Genomic DNA, 20,152 nt, shown 5'->3' on the forward strand with positions numbered 1-20,152 from the left:
GCTGCCCAGGCTGGAAGGGCAGCGGTGCGATCATGGCTCACTGCAGCCTCAACCTCCAGCTCAAGCGATCCTGCCATCTCGGCCACCCGAGTAGCTGGGACTACAGTCCACAGGCCACCACAGCGGGCTAATTTTTGTACTTTGGTGAAAGGGTTTCAACATGTTGCTCAGGCTGGTCTTGAACTCCTGGGCTCAAGTCATCTGCCAGCCTCAGTCTCCCAAGTGTTGGGATTACAGGCGTGAGCCACTGCCCCTGGCCCCTGTGGCTCTTCACATATGGCTATGTCTAAGTGTCATTCAAAGCAAGGTAGACTCATTTAATTAGCCTGAGACAACAGGTGTAATCAGGACTAATTGTTTCCTCATGATTAGATTTACATTATATTTTTGGCAATGATATTGTGTACTTCCCATTGTTTATCAGAAAAGACATTTTAGTTTGTAACATTCCTGGTGGTGCTAAGTTGGAATCCTTGGTTAAGGTGGCTGTAGCCAAATTCCAATTTTTACGTCAGTAAGCCCCATCGTGCCAAAATGTAGAAATTTTATTTCCATCAACAATGTGTTCAGAAGCCCTGACCAACGTTTACCCTTGGAAGCTGCCATGTCCCTTTGGAGCCAAGAGAAATTTGCAAGGCTGGCTCCAGGTTTCCCACACCAGATACAATGTGGGCACAGACCTATTTGTACAAGTTATCTTAACATCCAGATGGGAAATTGGGAATATAAACCTCTTCTCTCAGCTCCCCCCACAACAGCAAGATGTCATGCCTCTGCCAGGGAACTCATCTGAGACACAGGGAGTTTATAGCTCCAACTGTCTTCCTCTTAGTATTCTGGGAGCATAGCAGGGAGACAGGGAGTGGGGGACTGAATGTGATTGATAGGAACTTTGGGGGAGGCCTGTGAAAATTAGGGTGATTTGGCAAGTATGTAACCTTAAGGTTTTATCTTGCTGGGGCAGGAAGATGAGTAAATAAACTGTCTTACTGGTAGACTCCAATTATTAATTTATTTTGTATACAGAGAAATTTAAGTTTATTGAAATGTGTTAGAAACAGGGAAGTATCTACAAGCAGAATCGTAAAGCCAAGGACATTTCCAAATTAATAGAAAGGAAGGAAACAGAACAGAAACTTGACCCATCCAAATAAAGTAGGGGAGAAGTTTAAAAAGGAAACAAAACGAACAATACACATAGTATAAGAAAAAATGTCTATTATTTATTACACTGAATAATTCTGACCACCAACAACCAATGGGGCGGGGGGGGCAGGAGAGAAGAACATCTTGCTTCTCAACAAACTTTCCTCCCTTGCTTTAACATTTTTGAGGATTCTTTCCCAAACCTATTACACCTGTATTATGATGGTTACAAATTTTCCAACTCTTCCACTCCTTCCAGTGCATTATTTTTAGTATCTTCATTAAAGGGGCAAAAAAAAAAAAAGATCCCCTACTTGTAATAACAAAACAATGTTGGAAACTGTCATTAAATCAGGATAAGTGAAAAACAGATCTGTTCCCAGACTCGCAGGACTATAAATTTAGGAAGCACACAAAAAAATTAAAAATTAATTACACAATAGGATATGTTAAATATGTACAGCTTTTTGTATGTGAATCATACCTAAGTAGTTTTAAAAACAAATGATCCAACCCATACCACCAACTAATAAAGAACAAACGAGTCATACAAAAGAAAAATCACACTTTTTGGTTTACTCCTACTTGAGTTAAGAACACTAACAATAAAATTTGCATGCAATGAATATGGTTAAATACAACAGATGAATTATTTTACATACAGGTCTTATTTTTATTTATGGAGAATCGGTTAATAAACACATTTTAATTTCAATATATTATGTATTTATGAGTGGGAAGCAACCTTAAACATTTTAAACTCCAGAAATATACAAAACAATTATAAGTGAAATAATACAAAGTCCCTTGTGTTTTGATCCTGGAGTCAAACCATAGAAATCTCAGGTTATTAAGAGAACTTTGAAAAATATTGTTTAGAATATTAAAAATCATGTGTTTGGGGGAGGGAGGGAATTAACAGCCTTTCTTTGCCTTAAAATACTTCACGTTTTATGAAATTGCAATTGGAATGAAGCAGCTCCTAAAGTAGTCAGTGTTCAGAGGAAGAGAAAATTGAGCACAAGAGCCAACTACCATTTTACTCAAGTCCATCATAATGCTTAGCTGAAGAACTCAAAAGAGCTGTTGAAGGTCAGGCGCAGGGGCTCATGCCCATAGTCCCAGCATTTTGGGAGGCTGAGGAGGGTGATCACTTGAGTCTAGGAGTTTGAGACCAACCTGGTCAACATGGTGAAACCCCATCTCTACTAAAAATACAAAAAATTAGCTGGGTGTGGTGGCAGGTGCCTGTACCTAGCTACTCAGGAGGCTGAGGCAGGAGAATCATTTGAACCCAGGAGGCAGAGATTGCACTGAACTGAGATTGCACCACTGCACTCCAGCCTGGGCAACAGTGGGACACTGTCTCAAAATATAACAACAAAGCTGCTGCTGAAGTCACGTCTATTTTAGAAAAGTAGTATGAATGAGTTTTTCTACATATTAACTACAATTTATGGTAATTTGTGAAATGTTTTTCCATTTTTAAATGTAAGAGTCTCTATCTCCACTCACAAAGCAACAGGCACTGCTAGGGGTCTTAGGCTAACATCTGCCACCCCACCAGTCTGCATGGCCCATAAACAGGTGCAGAGGACCAGAGTTCACCTGTCAGCAGCACCGCAGAATCCAACTCTCCAGCTTTTCTGCCATTAATTACCATAGATGTGGCCTTTTTCCTGATATTCTATTCCCATTGGAGGCTTTTTATTAAGACCTTGTTCCTATAAAGCAAATAAAATATTTGTTTTTAAAAAGAATGAAGAAATATTAAAAATAGCCAAGAAACCCGCTGCTGGAATGCTGTTGAAATTGCCCTTACAACTTTAGGATCATAGGTAGCAAGCCTGTGATCCTGTCATTCAAGAATGAAGATCATCAGCCAAGTTATCATGCCTCTGTAATATGTTCCCTGACTTGTGCCAACCATGGACAAGAGGCCTTGGAGGGGCTCTTCTCATCACTTTCCCAAAAACCCAAGTATGTCATTAAAGGACTACCCAAAGTGACCTCCTCAGTTCTCTTCAACTTGCTTGGCATAGAGAGATTATCAAAACACTCACAGCAAAAAGTAGGATATCCCAAAGAAGGAAAAGCCAATCACACATTCACATACTTCCTCCTGTGGGAGATGGTCTTGCTATGTTTCCCAGGCTGAGAAATTACCGATCTCTCCTTTCCATCTAGTCGATTCTTCCCTTAAGGAACCTCTTCTTTGATATTCGTCATGTTATTCTAGGTGTTTACATGCCCACCATCCCTGTTAAGACTGTAGGCTACTTAAAGGAAGAGGTTTTTTGCTAGTCATTATTTCTGTGTAGGGCATACACTTTGAATATAGTAATTATATAATGTTTGTTGCTCCCAGAATTCTGTGTCTCCAGGTAGAAGCATTAAACCCTGACACATAAATGCTTTCTTTTTCCTGGGGATAAACTTAACTGAGTAATAATTTTCTTGAAACTCTTTACTGACAATTTGAGCTTGAAATACCTGGCTATTTAAGATTAATGTATATCTTAACTTTCTGCAATTGAAAATCCGGCACCCACTTTTAGTTTGTAGAAAAGCATCAGGTAATTACCTGTGAACACATTTGGGGCACAACATATTGTCTTCAAGGTGCGGGGGTGGAAAATTGGAGGCAGGAAGCAAGAAGAGTGCACTCACTCTCCCTTCTTGCTTTTCTGGAACCCAGGCTTGACCAGCATGAAACTGCAAGTGAACCCAACCATCTGTGTCTGCAGGGAGACTTTTCCCATGGACCACACACCACCTGACACCTGGCAATGGCAAAGGAAAGAGACAGGTACCCACACACCAGGATGACATACTGATGTAAGACTGCATTATGGCCCATCACCCTTGATTAACCAGCTCCAAGATGTGAACCCTGAAATCCTAACTTAACCTCTTCTCTATTCTGTTCTCCTTTAGAAAAGCATACAAGCTGGGCGCAGTGGCTCACGCTTGTAATCCCAGCACTTTGGGAGGCCGAGGCGGGTGGATCACGAGGTCAGGAGATCGAGACCATCCTGGCTAACACAGTGAAACCCCGTTTCTACTAAAAATACAAAAAATTAGCCAGGCGTGGTGGCGGGGGCCTGTAGTCCCAGCTACTCACGAGGCTGAGGCAGGAGAATGGCGTGAACCCGGGAGGCGGTGCTTGCAGTGAGCCAAGATTGCACCACTGCACTCCAGCCTGGGTGACAGAGCGAGACTCCATATCAAAAGCAAAACAAAACAAAAAGCATACAAGACAGTTCCTGTTAAAACTTAAAAATGTAGTTGGAAGTAGTATAGTTGTAGGTGGGCAGATGGTAGAAAGACTAACCCAGAGTGTCTGGAAAGGGCTTCATGAAATAAGCTCAGGGGTCTCAGCTCTTAACACACATTGGATTATGCTAAGCAGTTTGTCTTCTTTTGTTGTATTTTCTGTAATTCTTCCAACATATAAGGTAGGTATTACCCATTTTACAATGAAAACGCTGGGAAATATTTTAAATAACTTATTAATGCCATTCTGGGGCTCAGTTGCAGGCAATTAATTTTAGACCTTGCCTTTAATTTAAATTGCTTAAAGGGTAAAGAAAGAAAACCAGACTGCTATCCCCTTCTGATGCCATCAATAATTTAGAGCAGTGGTTCTCAAACTGTGGTCCCCAGACCAGCATCCTTAGTACTGCCTGGGAAACTGTTAGAGATGCAAACTCTTGCCAGGTGCGGTGGCTTACGCCTGTAATCCCAGCACTTTGGGAGGCCAAGGTGGGAGGATCATCTGAGGGCGGGAGTTCGAGACCAGCCTGACCAACATGGAGAAACCCCATCTCTACTAAAAACACAACATTAGCCAGGCATGGTGGCACATGCCTGTAATCCCAGCTACTCAGGAAGGCTGAGGCAGGAGAACTGCTTGAACCTGGGAGGTGGAGGTTGCAGTGAGCTGAGATCGTGCCACTGCACTCTAGCCTGGGCAACAAGGGAGAAACTGTCTCAAAAAGAAAAAAAAAGGAAAAAAAAAAAAGAAATGCAAATGCTCAGGTCCTGCCCTAGACCTGCATCAGAAACTCTGTGGGCAGGGTCCAGGAATCACCGGCCCTCAAAGGGATTTTGATATACCCTAAAATGTACCAGTGATTGATATCTACTAAGCTTATTTCCCCATTGGACCAGAATAAGCTCTTCATGTTGCGCTTACCAGAGGCCTCTTGTGGAGATTCCACTGCCTCTGGCGTCCTCGCCCTGGCTGAAATTCTCGCCCAGGAGGCCAGCAAAGCCTCTGGGGCAGAAGTTGTCACCACAACTGTATTAACTCCCTCAAGGAGAGCAGTGGAATTTTCCAGGGCAGGCGGCCCCCCCGCAGGAGGAAGAGCCACTTCAGGAGGATGTGTCTCAGAACTTTGCAGGGACGTTTCCCCTTTTTCCACCTTTAATTTTTTTTGCAATGATTTCCGGATTTTGGCCTCTTTTGCTGTGCTAGGAAAATCCTACAAAAAGGGTTAAATAATAAAGATAAAAATACAGATTAAAATTCTAACAAAAATGGCCTAAGGGTTAAGGAACTCTTGATCAAATACAAAGTTTCACTTAGGAGGACTAGGTTCAAGAGATCTATTGTACAAGTTGCTAACTATACATAGTTAATAACAATGTACTGTCTTCTTGAAAATTGCTCAGTTGGCCACCCAGTGGCTCAGGTCTGTAATCCCAGCACTTTGGGAGGCCAAGGTGGGTGAAACACTTGAGGTCAGGAGTTCGAGACCAGCCTGGCCAACATGGTGAAACCCCGTCTCTACTAAAAATACAAAAATTATCAAGGCATGGTGGCTCATGCTTGTAATCTCAGCTACTCCAGGGGCTGAGATAGGGGCATCACTTGAACCAGGGAGGCAGAGGTTGCAGCCTGAACTGCAGCCTAAGTGACAGAGGGAGACTCTGTCTCAAAAAAAAAAAAAAAGAAAAGAAAAGAAAAGAAAAGAAAAGAAATGAAAAGAAAAAAATAGAAAAAAAGAAAATTGCTGGCCGGGCGCAGTGGTTCACGCCTGTAATCCCAGCACTTTGGGAGGCCGAAGTGGGTGGATCACCTGAGGCAGGCGCCTGTAATCCGAGCTACTCTGGAGGCTGAGGCAGGAGAATTGCTTGAACCCGGGAAGTGAAGGTTGCAGTGAGCCGAGATGGTGCCACTCCACTCCAGCCTGGGTGACAGTGCGAGACTCTGTCTCAAAAAAAAAAAAAAGAAAAAGAAAAGAAAGAAAGAAAAAAAAGAGAAGTAGAGATGGGAAATATTGTTCTTTCTTAGAACTAGGGGTGGAGGAACAAGGTGAGGCTAAGACAGTTCCTTTACTCACTTTTGAGGCTACAATAGGTAATTAGGATAAGCATTGAAACGTCCATCCTTTAAAAAGTTACCTTTTGATTTGGGTAGGCAAAGGCACACAGGCGCTTATATGCATCCAATTTCTAAGACAATAGAAAACTGAGTTAGTAAGGCAAATAAGGTTCCTACCCTTCCTCCCAGCAGCACCGTCCCCAGCCTGGGCCCTCACCTGGCCTTTGGAGCTCAGCTTCAATTGTTGGCACCAGGCCCGCAGAATGTCCCGGTGAATCAGATTAACAGGTGGCAGTTTAGAAGGTAATGGAGGGATTGGTATCTTCTTCTGAGGTCTGGGGTTGTCAGTGTGCTCTGCCTTTTTCTTAGGGCAGAGCACTGAAGCAGAATGGAATCAAATTAGTAGTAATTATCTTTGTGTAGCTTTTCTGAATTTCAAAAGTAAAATCACTTTTTTTTCTTTTTTGAGACAGAATCTCGCTCTGTCGCCCGGCTGGAGCGCAGTGGCGCGATCTTGGCTCCCTGCAACCTCCGCCTCGTGGGTTCAAGTGATTCTCCTGCCTCAGCCTCCTGAGTAGCTGGGATTACAGACGCCCCCCACCACGCCCGGCTAATTTTTTGTATTTTTAGTGGAGATGGGGTTTCACCATGTTGGCCAAGCTGGTCTCGAGCTCCTGACCTTGTGATCTGCCCACCTAGGCCTCCCAAAGTTCTGAGATTACAGGCCTAAGCCACCGCGCCCAGCCTAAAATCACTTTTAGTTAATAGTCCAATCCCTCTCAAACCTAGAATTTACCACTTCTAAAACCCAGTTTTATTCCTAAATTTCCCCACTACTCAGGTACACTTGCTCCTTTGTGAGCCCCTTAATCCACAGAATCCAGGTGGTGGCAGCGGAGGTTGCACTTCCATCCCAGGGGAATTACCGCTGTCTTAGACTTGAGATCATACTCAGTGGTGTCCTCTACCCCCAGAGCAAAATCAACACCTGACAATGCTACACAGGCAACCACTAATACCCCTAATTCTGCCAGCCCACCCTAGGTCAGGGAAGCACTCTGGTTTCATAGCAGGTATGTTTCCTTAGCTCTGCTGTGTTTCTGTTCATCCCGCTTCTGCACCTCACATACCTTGTCTTCATTCAGTAAAGATTTCTGGCTGGGCGCAGTGGCTCACACTGTAATCCCAGCACTTTGGGAGGCCGAGGTGGGTGGATAACCTGAGGTCAGGAGTTCGAGATCAGCATGGTCAACATGGTGAAACGCCGTCTCTACTAAAAAAATTAGCTGGGCGTGGTGGCACATGCCTGTAATCCCAGCTACTTGGGAGGCTGAGGCAGGAGAACTGTTTGAACCTGGGAGGCAGAGGTTGTAGTGGGCCAGGATCGTGCCATAAAAATTTCTAAGGCTGGGCATGGTGCCTCACACCTGTAACCCCAGCACTTTAGGAGGCCAAGGCAGATGATCACTTGAGGCCAAGAGTTTGCAATCAGCCTGGCCAATATGGTGAAACCCCGTCTCTACTAAAAATACAAAAATCAGCCAGGCATGGTGGCACACGCCTGCAATCCTAGCTAACTTGGGAGGCTGAGACAGGAGAATTGCTTGAACTCGGGAGGCACAGGTTGCAGGGAGCTGAGATGGTGCCACCACACTCCAGCCTGGATGACAGAGCAACACCCTGTCTTGGTGTCTCAAAAAAAAAAAAAAAAAAAAAACAGCCTGTAATGACACTAATAGTAGGGTTTACTCTGTACATATTACTTCTCAGGCATAGTCTAAGTGCTTCACTTAACTACTCTATGTAAATTTTAACACTCCATTCCCACCGCTTAATAAAGGTAGATATTGTCCTAACTTATTTTTAGAATAGGAAGTCCGGTTTCAAGAATGGGTCTTCAAATTTACAGCTGTCTGTTCCCAAATCATTGCACACTGAAATCCTTAACTCCAAATAGCAAGTGAAGGAAAAAATGATCAGCAGAACCAAATATGCTGTGGAAGTCTGAAGATAGGAAAGGATCAGTTAGAGCAGTGGTGACCAAAAGATGCTTCAGGAAGGTAACAGTTTAAGCTTGGCTTCCATGAAGTGCAGGATTTGCACAATACATGATGGAAATTTCTTCCCTGGTTTTTCTTCTTCAGAAAAATTCCTCTGGCTTCTAAGACCCGAGAAGGTGGGATTTGAGGATTTGAAGACCTCTTACCTTTATTGCCTTTGACAGACATTTTTTCTTTGGTTCTCTTTGCTGATGTTCCTGGCAAAGCAATTGAATTTGGTTGATTAGAAGCCTGCTGATCCTCTTCCCTCGACTTCTCTGTGGAGGTCCACTGGGGAACAGAGGAGCTGGTCAGTCATTCCTCTAGTGTCCAAACCACACATACACTACCTGCCTCAAGATAACTCACTTCTAAGGCACCAACGCAGTTACTGGACTCCACTGGCAGTGTGGATTCTCCTCTGGATATCATCTTAATACTCAGTTTCATTTACAAGACTGGGAAACAATGATGGAAAAAATGGGAGGAAGCCAGTTTGAAAGCACATGGAAAGACAGATACAAACAAGAGTAGAAGAAAACAGGCTCTGCCTTGGGGGGAAGAAGCGCTTAGGTAGGCTCACGCCTGTAGTCTGAGTGCTATAGGAGGCCAAGGCAAGAGGATTGCTTGAGTCCAGTAATTGGATACCAGCCTGAGCAACAACATAGTGAAACCTTGCCTCTACATAAGGAAACAAAATTAGCTGAGCATGGTGGTGTGTGCGTGTAGTCCAGCTACTCGAGACTGAGATAGGAGGATCGCTTGAGCCAGGGAGGTAGGTAGAGGCTGCACCACTGCACTCCAGCCTGGGTGACAGAATGAGACTGTCTGAAAAAAAAAAAAAAGAGGCCCTTAACTCACTTACTATATTCCATCATCTCTCACCTGGCAGAATTTTTTCCCCCAGTCCTTCATTCTTGACGCCTTCCAAATAATTTTCTAACACTGTTGGCAGAGTGACACTATGAAAAGTTTCAGTGGTTTATTGCTCTTAACATAAAAGTAATTGTCTTTAACATTACCTACCAGCCTCTTATCTCCTATTTCACACTGCTCTCCCTGACCAAGCTCCAGCCACATAATTCCTTTCCTTTCCAAAGTTGTTACATTCCTCAGCCCCAACCTCCACCCTACTTCTATTTACACTTTAAAATCTTACACCTTAAAAATCTTACGCTTCTTTTAAAAGTCTCACCTCAAGTGCTATTTAACCTGGTCCTTCCAGACCAATCTACTAAATACTACCTCATTTCCACTACTTGTTAATTGCAATTACATTGGTTTGTGTGATTTCTTTTTCATCATAGGCACTCAATAAATATTGGTTCATTGAATTAAAGGAAGCAAAGTGGGAGTGGGGAAAAGTTGTTTAATCCAGAGACAGTAACATATATTGAGCCTCTGTCTCATACTAGGCATTGGCTTTGATATGCTCCTTACTTTCATTTTTTAAAAAAATATTTATTTATTAAAGAAAAGGTCTTGCCCTGTCACACAGGCTGGAGTGCAGTGACAGGACCATAGCTCACTCCAAGCTCTACCTCCCGGGTTCAAGTGATCTTTTGCCTCAGTCCCCTGAGTAGCTGGGACTACAGGATGATTTTTTGTAGAGGTGAGGTCTCCCTATGTCTCCCCCACTGATCTCAATCTTCTAGCCTCAAGCAATCCTCCCGCCTTGGCTCCCCAAAGAGTTGGGATTAAAGGCGCGAGCCACTGCGCCCAAGGGTTCCCTATTTTCTTTTTCTCTGAGAGGAGTCTCGCTCTGTCACCCCGGCTGTAGTGCAGTGGTGCAATCTCGGCTCACTGCAACTTCCACCTCCCCGGTTTAAGCAATTCTCTGCCTCAGCCTCCCAACTAGCTGGAATTACAGGTGCCTGCCACCACACCCGGCTGAATTTTTCTATTTTTAGTAGAGATGGGGGTTTCACCATGTTGGCCAGGCTGGTCTCAAACTCCTGGCCTCAAGGGATCCGCCCACCTCGGCCTCCCAAAGTGCTGGGATTACAGGCGTGTGCCACTGTGCCTGGCCTTGGCCTTCCTTTTTTCATTCATTTAATTCTCATAGCAATCAATCTGGCAACAATTACTTCTCAGACACAGAAGCTGAGAATCAGAGGTAACATAAAGACACAGATTAGGGGTACATTAGATATAAATTAAAATTTAAATATAAAGGCTGGGCTCCGTGGCTCACGCCTGTAATCCCGGCACTTTGGGAGGCCGAGGTGGGCTGACCGATTGAGGTCAGGAGTTCGAGACCAGCCTGGCTAACATATCGAAACTCAGTCACTACCAAAAATACAAAAACTACCTGGGCGTGGTGGTGCGCGCCTGCAATCCCAGCTAATCGAGAGGCTGAGTCAGGAGAATCGCTTGAACCCGGGAAGCAGAGGCTGCAGTGAGCCGAGATCGGCTACTGCACACCACTCTGGGCGACAGAGTCAAACTCATTAAAAAAAAAAAAAAATTAATATAATAAAATTTCTCCTAAATCTAAATCCTTTTCTTCACTTTCAGGGTGGATTACTGGACAAATTAACATTTGTATGGCATTTTTACATCTCTATAGCAGTTCCACATTTTGATTTGAAATTTATATTTGCATAACCCTTACAAAAAGTACTCACTTTGGACCTCACAAAAAACTTAAAACCGAGACAGTTAAAAATGACCCAGTTCAAGTCAAGAGGACCTGAGAGCGCTCGGATATGGCCGTTCAGTGCCTGTGCAACGTCTTAAATCCTCTCTTCCTTCAGTTTCTGTCTGCATTGTTCCCAATGTTTGGCTTCTGATTACTCCTAGGTCCTTAAGGACGATGGGAAAAGGGGACGAATTCATTCTCAGCACCCTCGGTGTTTAGGACCTGTGTCCGTCTAAAGGAAATTAAGGGGTTTCATTCTTTTCCAAACTCAGCTCAATTACCTCTTCCTAAAATCTTTCCTTTACCACCCTTTTCTCCTGTTACCATTTCCCTCTAGCCCCCATATTCAGTTAGTTCTTTCTGACAGGACTAAGCACCTCTTCAAAACAGAAAACCCGGGCCGGGAGCAGCGGCGCGCGCCTGCAGTCCCAGTAGCACTTTGGTAAGCCGAGGTGGGAGGATCGTTTGAGCCTGGGCGGTTACAGTGAGTAGTGATGGTGCCACTGCACTCCAGCCAGGGAGACAAAAGTGAAACCCTGTTCCAAAACACAAACTTGAAAACCTAATTTTTTAACTTTTTCTTTTGAGGTGGAGTTTCGCTCTGGTTGCCCAAGCTGGGGGTGCAATGGGGCGATCTCGGCTCACCGCAACCCCCGACTCCCGGGTTCAAGCGATTCTCCTGCCTCAGCCTCCCGAGTAGCTGGGACTACAGGTGTGCGCCACCACACCCGGCTAATTTTGTACTTTTAGTAGAGACGGGGTTTCTCCATTTTGGTCAGGCTGGTCTCGAACTCCCGACCTCAGGTGATCCGCCCGCCTCGGCTGCCCAAAGTGCGGGGATTACAGGCGTGAGCCACCGCGCCCGGCCTCTTTTTTTCTTCCCCCCATCTTTTGACACCCTCAACCTCCTCAACTAAACCTAGAAAACCTCATTTCTTACTTGTCTGCTCACTCCAATATACCAGGCTGCAATCATATTCTTGGGCCTTACTCTTAAAAAAAAAAAAAAAAAAGTCAAGAGGAGAAAATTCGAAGGCACATTCTTTTCTCCTTAAAGGAAAAATCAGGAGTGCCCAGGGAAGACGGAAACACAAAGACAGACAGAAAACAAATCCACTAAAACTGTACTGACCTCCTTGCCTTTTCCCTTCTCCATACTTGTAGAAGAAGCGGAGCCTCGCAAGATGCTTCCAAAATGGCCCCTGCCCCAAGATTGCTATTTGCAAAGTCTCCTCCCACTTCCTGCCGCCCGAAGACCCTTTTTCTCTCCACCTCACCTTTTCTTTTCTTCTCCCCTTCTGTTCCCTCCCCCACAATTTGTAAATGCTAAAATTGCATTCTTTCTTATTCATGGGGTGACTTTTGTCTGGGTTGAATTACTAATGCTATTCCTGGCCCTTTTCTGTTCACTTTAAATGTAATTATCCAAAGTATGGTTCCGGAGACATTGGGAGATTGAGCACTCCTTCAGAACGATTCTACGGGGAAAACACAAAACAAAACAAAAAACAGTGGCCAGAGACTTGAGCAGGATGTGTGAAGGGATTTAATAATGGAACTTGTGGAAACAGTAGACTTCAGAGACCAGACTGGCGGCTTGAAGAAAGCTATTTTCTCGTACCAAATACATTCCATTTCCTAAGTAAGTTAACCAACTAAAACTCCAGGTTTCTCTGTACTAATACCGAGCATCTTTTCATCTGCCAACGAACTAATAATAGTAGCTTTTAAAGTCTATAGAGTATTTGTTATTTATTTTGTAGAGGGCAAGTGGGAGGGTCTGGCTATTTTGACCTGGCTGGTCTCGAACTCCTGCCCTCAAGTAATTCTCCAGCCTTGTCCTCCCAAAGTGTTGGGATTACAGGCGTGAGCCACCACTCCCCGCCCAAGTATTTTTTTATATCTCAAATTGTGAGTTTTAAATTCAGTCATTATTGTTCCCCATTTTATATATGACTAAAGTTGGTATAAATTTTTATTGATAACTTTTCCAATAGCACAGTAAGTGAACCCCTAACCTACTGACTCCCAAAGAAGTTCAAGTTTTTCTCCTTAAAATAATTTGAAAAATCCTTCCTCAGATCAGTGCTCCCTGTCAGATTGTCAAGAGATGTGAAGTGAAGGAAGCAGTGGCTGTGTGACTGAAACCCTCCCTTGTCAGGGTCCAAAGTCTCTTTTGTTCTTTGGTTTACTTTGTTGTTTTTTTTTCCTACATCTCATTGCTTGTCCTAAAATGATAAATAAGAGACTGTCTTTATCCAAATGGTGTTAGTAATCTGCTCACAGGCTAGAAATCCACGGACAGAAAAAGTAAGTAAACGGAGCCCAGGAATAGAGAAGGAAGTGCAGGTTGTGGACTGGGCAACCCCCAAGGCGGCAAAGAGGAAACCAGGTGAGTTGAGGTCATCTGGGAGATATTAGGGCTTTGATTTAACAATTCTTTACCACAGCCTTTGATAACCACCAGTAGGACTTTCTAATTAAGGTTTGTGTATAAAGTGTATAACTGAATCATCTTTCTTTTGTCAGTGTAATTGAACGTAACATTCAGAATAACTGGAGTTCTGGGCTGGGCATGGTGGCTCACGCCTGTAATCCCAGCACTTTGGGGGGCTGAGGTGGGCAGGTCACTTGAGTTCAGGAGTTTTGAGACCAGCCTGGCCAACAATGGCAGAACCCCTTCTCTACTAAAAATACAAAAATTAGCCGGGCATGGTGCGTGCCTGTAATCCCAGCTACCAAGGAGGTTGAGGCAGGAGAATTGCTTGAGCTGGAGAGGCAGAGGTTGCAGTGAGTCGAGATGGTGCCCCCACACTCCAGCTTGGGTGACAGAGCGACACTCCATCTCAAAACAAACAAACAAACGTAATAATTGGAGTTCTGAATCAAATAGAAACTGAGGCACTGAAACATCTAATTCTGGGCAAGGTACTAACTAATTTGGTATGAACAGATGGAGTGTGTGCTGGGATTAATCATTTATAAATTATTGGGTCCGCTACTATTTCTGGGAACACAATTCTAAAAGAATTGCACCAACCATTTAAAACATGGGTTAGCTGACATCCTATACATAAAATGAATGAGTACAATTTTATTTAAAATGTTTGGAAATAATATTACTGAGTTCTGGAAGTAAGCAAAAAGCCAAATATGGTCTGCAGAGGGTGGTGGCTCCTGACTGTAATCTCAGCATTTAGTGGGGCTGAGGTGGAAGGATTGCCGGAACCCAGGAGTTTGAGACCGGCCTGGGCAATTTAGTGAAATCCTGTCTCTACAAAAAATAAAAAAAGAAATTAGCTGGGTGTGGTGGCACGTGCCTGTAGTTCCATCTGGATGCTAAGGTAGGAGGATCACTTGAGCCCAGGAATTTGAGGCTGCAGTGAGCTGTGATCATGCCACTGTACCCCAGCCTGGGCAATAGAGCCAGACCCTGTCCCCTCTCCTCCTAAAAAAGCAAAAAAAAAAAAAAAAAAAAAGTGAAATATCTTTTTGTCAGGTTTGTTGGAGTTGTAATTTATAGGCAGTTTGGGGCAGAGTGCAACCTATTTGTGCATTGGTTTTTCAAATGTAAAGTAGGAATAACTAAGTTTATTGTGTTTTCTGAGAAATAACTAATTTTGTGTGTAAAATTTCCTACAAATATTTGGTAGTCAAAAGAAAAACTTTACTGCTGTTTTTAATGTTTTAATTCCAGTGCCTACACTTCTATCTTGATTTCAAAAAGTATTCATAATTGAACAACTAAATCTCCCATTCGCTTACAGAATAAAAATGTATTAAGCGCTATTTTTGGTGTTTTTTTTTTTTTTTGAGAGGGAGTCTCGCTTTGTCACCCAGACTGGAGTTCAATGGCACAATCTCCACCTCCCGGGTTTAAGCAATTTTCATGCCTCAGCTTCCAGAGTAGCTGGGACTACCAGCTCATGCCACCACACCCATCTAATTTTTGTATTTTTAATGGAGACAGAGTTTCACCATGTTAACCAAGCACTTGAACTCCTGACCTCAGGTGCTCCACCTGCCTCGGCCTCCCAAAGTGCTGGGATTACAGGCGTAAGCCACCACGCCCAGCCCACATGCTTTTAAAATGAATTTTATTTGTATGTATAATCAAAACAAATGCAAACTGTTCAATTATGACACTTGCAAAGCAGGATAATTCCCTGTGTATGACAGCCTACAATAGGGGTTTTTATTTTGCTTTGTTTATAAAGATGAGGTCTCACTGTTGCCCAGGCTGGTCTCGAATCCCTGGGCTTAAGTGAGCCTCCCTCCTTGGCCTCCCAAAGTGCTTGTATTATAGGCATGAGCCCCTTGCCCTGCCCTGCAACAGGGGTTTTGAAGTCAGAAAAGTATCAGATCTAAAGGAGATGGGGAACTGAACTAACCGAATAGGGGAAGGGAAGGATGGGCCCTAGGGAGAAGGCACCCCGCTCCTGAGGCAGCTCAGCATGGTCAGGGACTGAAAGAAGAGCAGTGGGGTTGGAGCTCAGAGAGGGAGGGGTTAAGTGTGAGCTGAGCAGGATAGGTAGGCCTTCTGATCTTTAGGTTGAGGACCACAGGAAGCTACTGAAATATTCAAGGTGTGGGTAAGAATGGGCTGACTCTGAGCATTTTGTAAAGCCCCCTCAACTTCAATGAGACAGAAGTGGGGATGATTAGAGTCGGCACAGAAGGTGAGTTAGGAGGCTACTGAGCAGCCTTGCAACTGGAGAGGAAGTGTGGACTGTGGTTAAGAGCACAGACACCAGGGCCGGGCATGGTGGCTCACGCCTGTAATCCCAGCACTTTGGGAGGCCGAGGCAGGCGGATCATGAGGTCAGGAGTTCGAGACCAGCCTGGCCAATATGGTGAAACCCTGTCTCTACTAAAAATACAAAAATTAGCCGGGCGTGGTGGCACATGCCTGTAATCCCAGCTACTGGGGAGGCTGAGGCAGGAGAATTGCTTGAACCCAGGAGGCAGAGGTTGCAGTGAGTCAAGATCGTGCCATTGTACTCCAGCCTGGGCGACAGTGTGAGACTCCATCTCAAAATAAAAAATAAAATAAAAATAAAACATAAAAACACAGACACCAAATCCAGGCCAGATTGATTGATTTTTAAATGTAAGGCTTTAGCAGCTAGCCAGACAGGATTTAAACCCCAACCTCCCCTTCACTAGCTGTGTGACCTGGGCAATAACGTTAGGTCTCTTTGTTTTCTCATCCATAAAATGAGAGTCATGAAAATAATAGCCTTTACTTAGAGGGTTGTGGGCGTGTCTGGAGAAAACAGTGTCTGGCACAGCACATGTTGGGATCAGAAGAGCAGGGCGTGGTGGCTCATGCCAGTAATCCCAGCACTTTGGGAGGCAGGAGAATCGCTTGAGCTCATGAGTTCAAGACCAGCCTGGGCAATATAGTGAAACCCCATTTCTACCAAAAATACAAAAAATTACCAGGCGTGGTGGCGCAGGGGTGCCAGCTACTTGAGAGGCTGAGGTGGGAGGATCGCTTGAGTCCAAGAGGTGGAGGTTGCAGTGTGATCATGCCGCTGTACTCCAGTCTGGGTGTCATAGTGAGACCTTGTTTCAAGAAAAAGACAAAAAAAAAAAAAAAAAGAGTTGGAGAGGAATGAATTTGAGAGATTTAGGGGTATTCTGGTTGGGTTTTCTTTTATTTTTCCTTTTCCTTTTTTTTTTTTTTTTTTTTTTTAAGAGGTCTCCCTATATTGCCCAGGCTGGTCCCAGGTGAAACTCCTGGTCTCACATGATCCTCCAGCTTTAGCCTCCCGAGTAGCTGGGACTAAAGGCCAGCACCCCTAAGCCCAGCTTTTTCTTTTCGCTTTCTTTTTTTATAAAAAAATTTTTAATTGAGTAAAATGAACTGAATTAATGAGTCCTTTAGTTTACCCGGAGGCAGTGAATCTTCCAAAGTCATTAATCTGCATCTACAGAAAACAAACCAGCATTGATTCATATGTAACACTGTTTCCTGTCTAACAGAATGGAGAGAGGGGGCAGGAGGTGTGGCTGTGGGGGAGGGAGGGAACCCTTGTCTGTATCTCTCTGCTGTGTATTCCAGAAGCGCTGAGTCAAAAGCTGGGTTTATTTAATATTTATATAGAGTTCCCCAATTTATAACAGTGCATGAAAATACCTCTTTCCCCATGTCCAAGAGTCTAGTATTTTAACAAGTACACTAGAACTTGACACACCTAATTTATAATAATTCTACCTTTCAGTATCTCCTATAGTGGATAATCATTGCCGTTTTAGTGGTTATTTTACTTTAGGAAAAGGTGAGTCAGTTAAAATTAAATTTAGGGAGTAAGGCAGATCGTGAGGTTAATTAATAACTTTTGTTTAAAAAGGGAAAAGTTGGAGGTAGATGATAGATCTGGTTATCATCAAAAACAAGAAAACCCAAACCTATTTGTTTATAAACAATTTCCCTCCCTCCCTCCTTTCCTCCCTTCCTTCATATCTTATTTTTATTTTTTATTTGAGACAGAGTCTCGCTCTATAGTCCAGGCTGGAGTGCAGTGGCGCAATCTCAGCTCACTGCAGCCTCTGCCTCCTGGGTTTAAGCGATTCTCGTGCCTCAGCTTCCCAAATAGCTGGGATTACAGGCGCCAGCCACCACGCCCGGCTAATTTTTTTTTTTTTAATTTTTATTTTTTGAGACGGAGTTTCGCTCTTGTTGCCCAGGCTGGAGTGCAATGGCGAGATATTGGCTCACCGCAACCTCCGCCTCCCGGGTTCAAGCGATTCTCCTGCTTCAGCTTCCCGAGTAGCTGGGCTTACAGGCATGTGCCACCACGCCCCCTAATTTTTTGTATTTTTAGTAGAGACGGGGTTTCACCTTTAGCCAGGATGGTCCCGATCTCCTGACCTCAAGTGACCCGCCCGCCTTGGCCTCCCAAAGTGCTGGGATTACAGGCGTGAGCCATCATGCCCAGCCCTGCTTCATATCTTTTTTTGTTTGTTTGTTTTTTGAGACGGAGTGTCGCTCTGTCGCCCAGGCTGGAGTGCAGGGACGCGATCTGGGCTCACCGCAAGCTCCGCCTCCCGGGTTCACGCCATTCTCCTGCCTCAGCCTCCCGAGTAGCTGGGACTGCAGGCGCCCGCCACCACGCCTGGCTAATTTTTTGTATTTTTAGTACAGACGGGGTTTCACCGTGTTAGCCAGGATGGTCTCCATCTCCTGACCTCGCGATCCGCCCGCCTCGGGCTCCTAAAGTGCTGGGATTACAGGCGTGAGCCACCGTGCCCCGTCATATCTTAAGCACTGAAAATAAAAAGGCGAGTCTGGGCGCGGTGGCTCACGCCTGTAATCCCAGCACTTTGGGAGGCCGAGGCGGGCGGATCACTTGAGGTCAGGAGTTTGAGACCAGCCTGGCCAACATGGCAAAACCCCGTCTCAACTAAAAATACAAAAAACAGCTGGGCGTGGGGGCGCGTGCCTGTAATCCCAGCTACTTGGAAGGCTGAGGCAGGAGAATCGCTTGAACCCGGGAGGCAGAGGTTGCGGTGGGCCGAGATTGCGCCATTGGACTCCAGCCTGGGTGTGGGACTCCGTCTCAAAAAAAAAAAAAAAAAAAATGTGGCTTTGGTCCTTAATTACCACAAAGTAGGAAGAGTTCCAAAATGCCAGTAAACATAGTATCATTGACTCAAATACTTGTTTTTTTTAGACATCCTCTTTTAAAAAAAAAATAACATATTGGGGGTGGGTGGGTTGGTCTCCTTCCATTCCTCAGGCTGGTCTCAAAACTCCTGAACTCCAGGGATCAAAAGATCCTCCCGCTTTAGCCTTCTGAGCAGTTGCAGGTGTGCACCACCACATCCTATTTAGACATTTAATTTAAAGAACTGGACTTACTAACCAGGGGGCAGATTTACCATGAAACTAATTAAGTTTCAGGTCCTTTACTTGCACTGGCCCATTCCAAGTTGCTGTTAGGCCCCTGGCAAGCTTGCATTCGTAATTATATATATATATATTTTCTTATAGAGGGACCACCAGAACTGTATAACCTTCAGGCTCCACAGATCGGCTTCAGTGACAATGCTTACACATTGAAATGTTTGTTTAAAACAGTAACAGGCTGGGCGTTGGTGGCTCACACCTGTAATCCCAGTACTTTGGGAGGCTGAGGCAGGCGGATCACTTGAGGTCAGGAGTTCGAGACCAGCCTGGCTAACATGGTGAAACCCCGTCTCTACTAAAAATACAAAAATTAGCCTGGCGTGGTGGCACACGCCTGTAATCTCTGCTACTCAGGAGGCAGGAGAATTGCTTGGACCTGGGAGGCAGAGGTTGCCGTGAGCCGAGATTGCGCCATGCATTCCAGCCTAGGTGAAAGAGCGAGACTCCGTCTCAAAACGAAACAAAAAACAGTAACGCATCTGGGAAATCTCCCCTAATATGCTTTCCTTTTTCTTCCCCTACTAGTTCCATGCTCCCAACCCCCAATTAACTGTGCTCCAGCAGAATCATCTCGATTATTAGGTTTTCACTTTTTGACTCTCTTCCTGAGTGCTAAGTGCCAAAGGAATTCTGTGTCCTAGGGCCATCATTAGCACATATGAAATTTTGTATACATTTAAAAAAAAAACACTTTGGGGCTGACAAATTGCAAAAAGACTTAAGTGCACCAATTAGAAAAAGTTGCTACTTCCTCCAGGCTCTTGCAACTGTGAGTGAAGTCACAGGGCTTGGCAAATGGCTCCTGAGCTTTATTTCAGCCCAATTCTTGTCCGTTCTCAGGTCCCCCTCTCAGAGACTACAATCTGTACAACCACTGGGGCAGCCTTGTGTCCCTACTTTATTTCAAGTTTGTTAAACAGATTCAAATGCTTTTTAAAAAATCCATTTTATGGCTGGGCGCGGTGGCTCACGCCTGTAATCCCAGCACTTTGGGAGGTCGAGACAGGCGGATCATGAGGTCAGGAGATCGAGACCATCCTGACTAATATGGTGAAACCCCGTCTGTACTAAAAATACAAAAA

The 20,152-nt window shown here is 44.5% G+C and overlaps 1 protein-coding gene and 1 long non-coding RNA gene across 7 annotated transcripts in view; one reads left to right on the forward strand and one right to left on the reverse strand.

The window, feature by feature from the left end:
• Window positions 1–1,203: 1,203 nt before the first annotated feature.
• DPPA4 (developmental pluripotency associated 4) lies at window positions 1,204–12,404 on the reverse strand. Of its 3 annotated transcripts, XM_055110264.2 has the most exons (8): window positions 12,288–12,404; window positions 9,194–9,342; window positions 8,682–8,805; window positions 6,693–6,853; window positions 6,556–6,606; window positions 5,345–5,633; window positions 3,731–3,929; window positions 1,204–2,870 (listed from the first exon to the last, which is right to left on the reverse strand). In XM_055110264.2, exons 3-8 carry the CDS (start codon window positions 8,701–8,703, stop codon window positions 2,834–2,836), a joined length of 759 nt encoding a protein of 252 aa, XP_054966239.1. In that variant the 5' UTR covers window positions 8,704–8,805; window positions 9,194–9,342; window positions 12,288–12,404; the 3' UTR covers window positions 1,204–2,833. The 3 variants fall into 3 exon arrangements, with proteins under 3 accessions (XP_054966239.1, XP_008977024.2, XP_034812953.1); XM_008978776.5 differs by lacking the exon at window positions 9,194–9,342 and having other exon boundaries at window positions 12,288–12,401; XM_034957062.2 differs by lacking the exons at window positions 9,194–9,342; window positions 12,288–12,404 and adding an exon at window positions 8,884–9,180.
• Window positions 12,405–12,586: 182 nt separating this feature from the next.
• The window catches only part of LOC103787185 (uncharacterized), a 56,611-nt gene continuing 49,045 nt past the window's right edge, over window positions 12,587–20,152 (forward strand). For all 4 annotated transcript variants that reach the window (XR_001337962.3, XR_001337964.3, XR_001337965.3 and 1 more), the window contains exon 1: window positions 12,587–12,797. This is a non-coding gene — a long non-coding RNA (uncharacterized LOC103787185). The remainder of the gene's footprint in view (window positions 12,798–20,152) is intronic.

This window comes from Pan paniscus, chromosome 2, assembly GCF_029289425.2.
Source record: "Pan paniscus chromosome 2, NHGRI_mPanPan1-v2.0_pri, whole genome shotgun sequence".
Taxonomy (NCBI): Eukaryota; Metazoa; Chordata; class Mammalia; order Primates; family Hominidae; genus Pan; species Pan paniscus.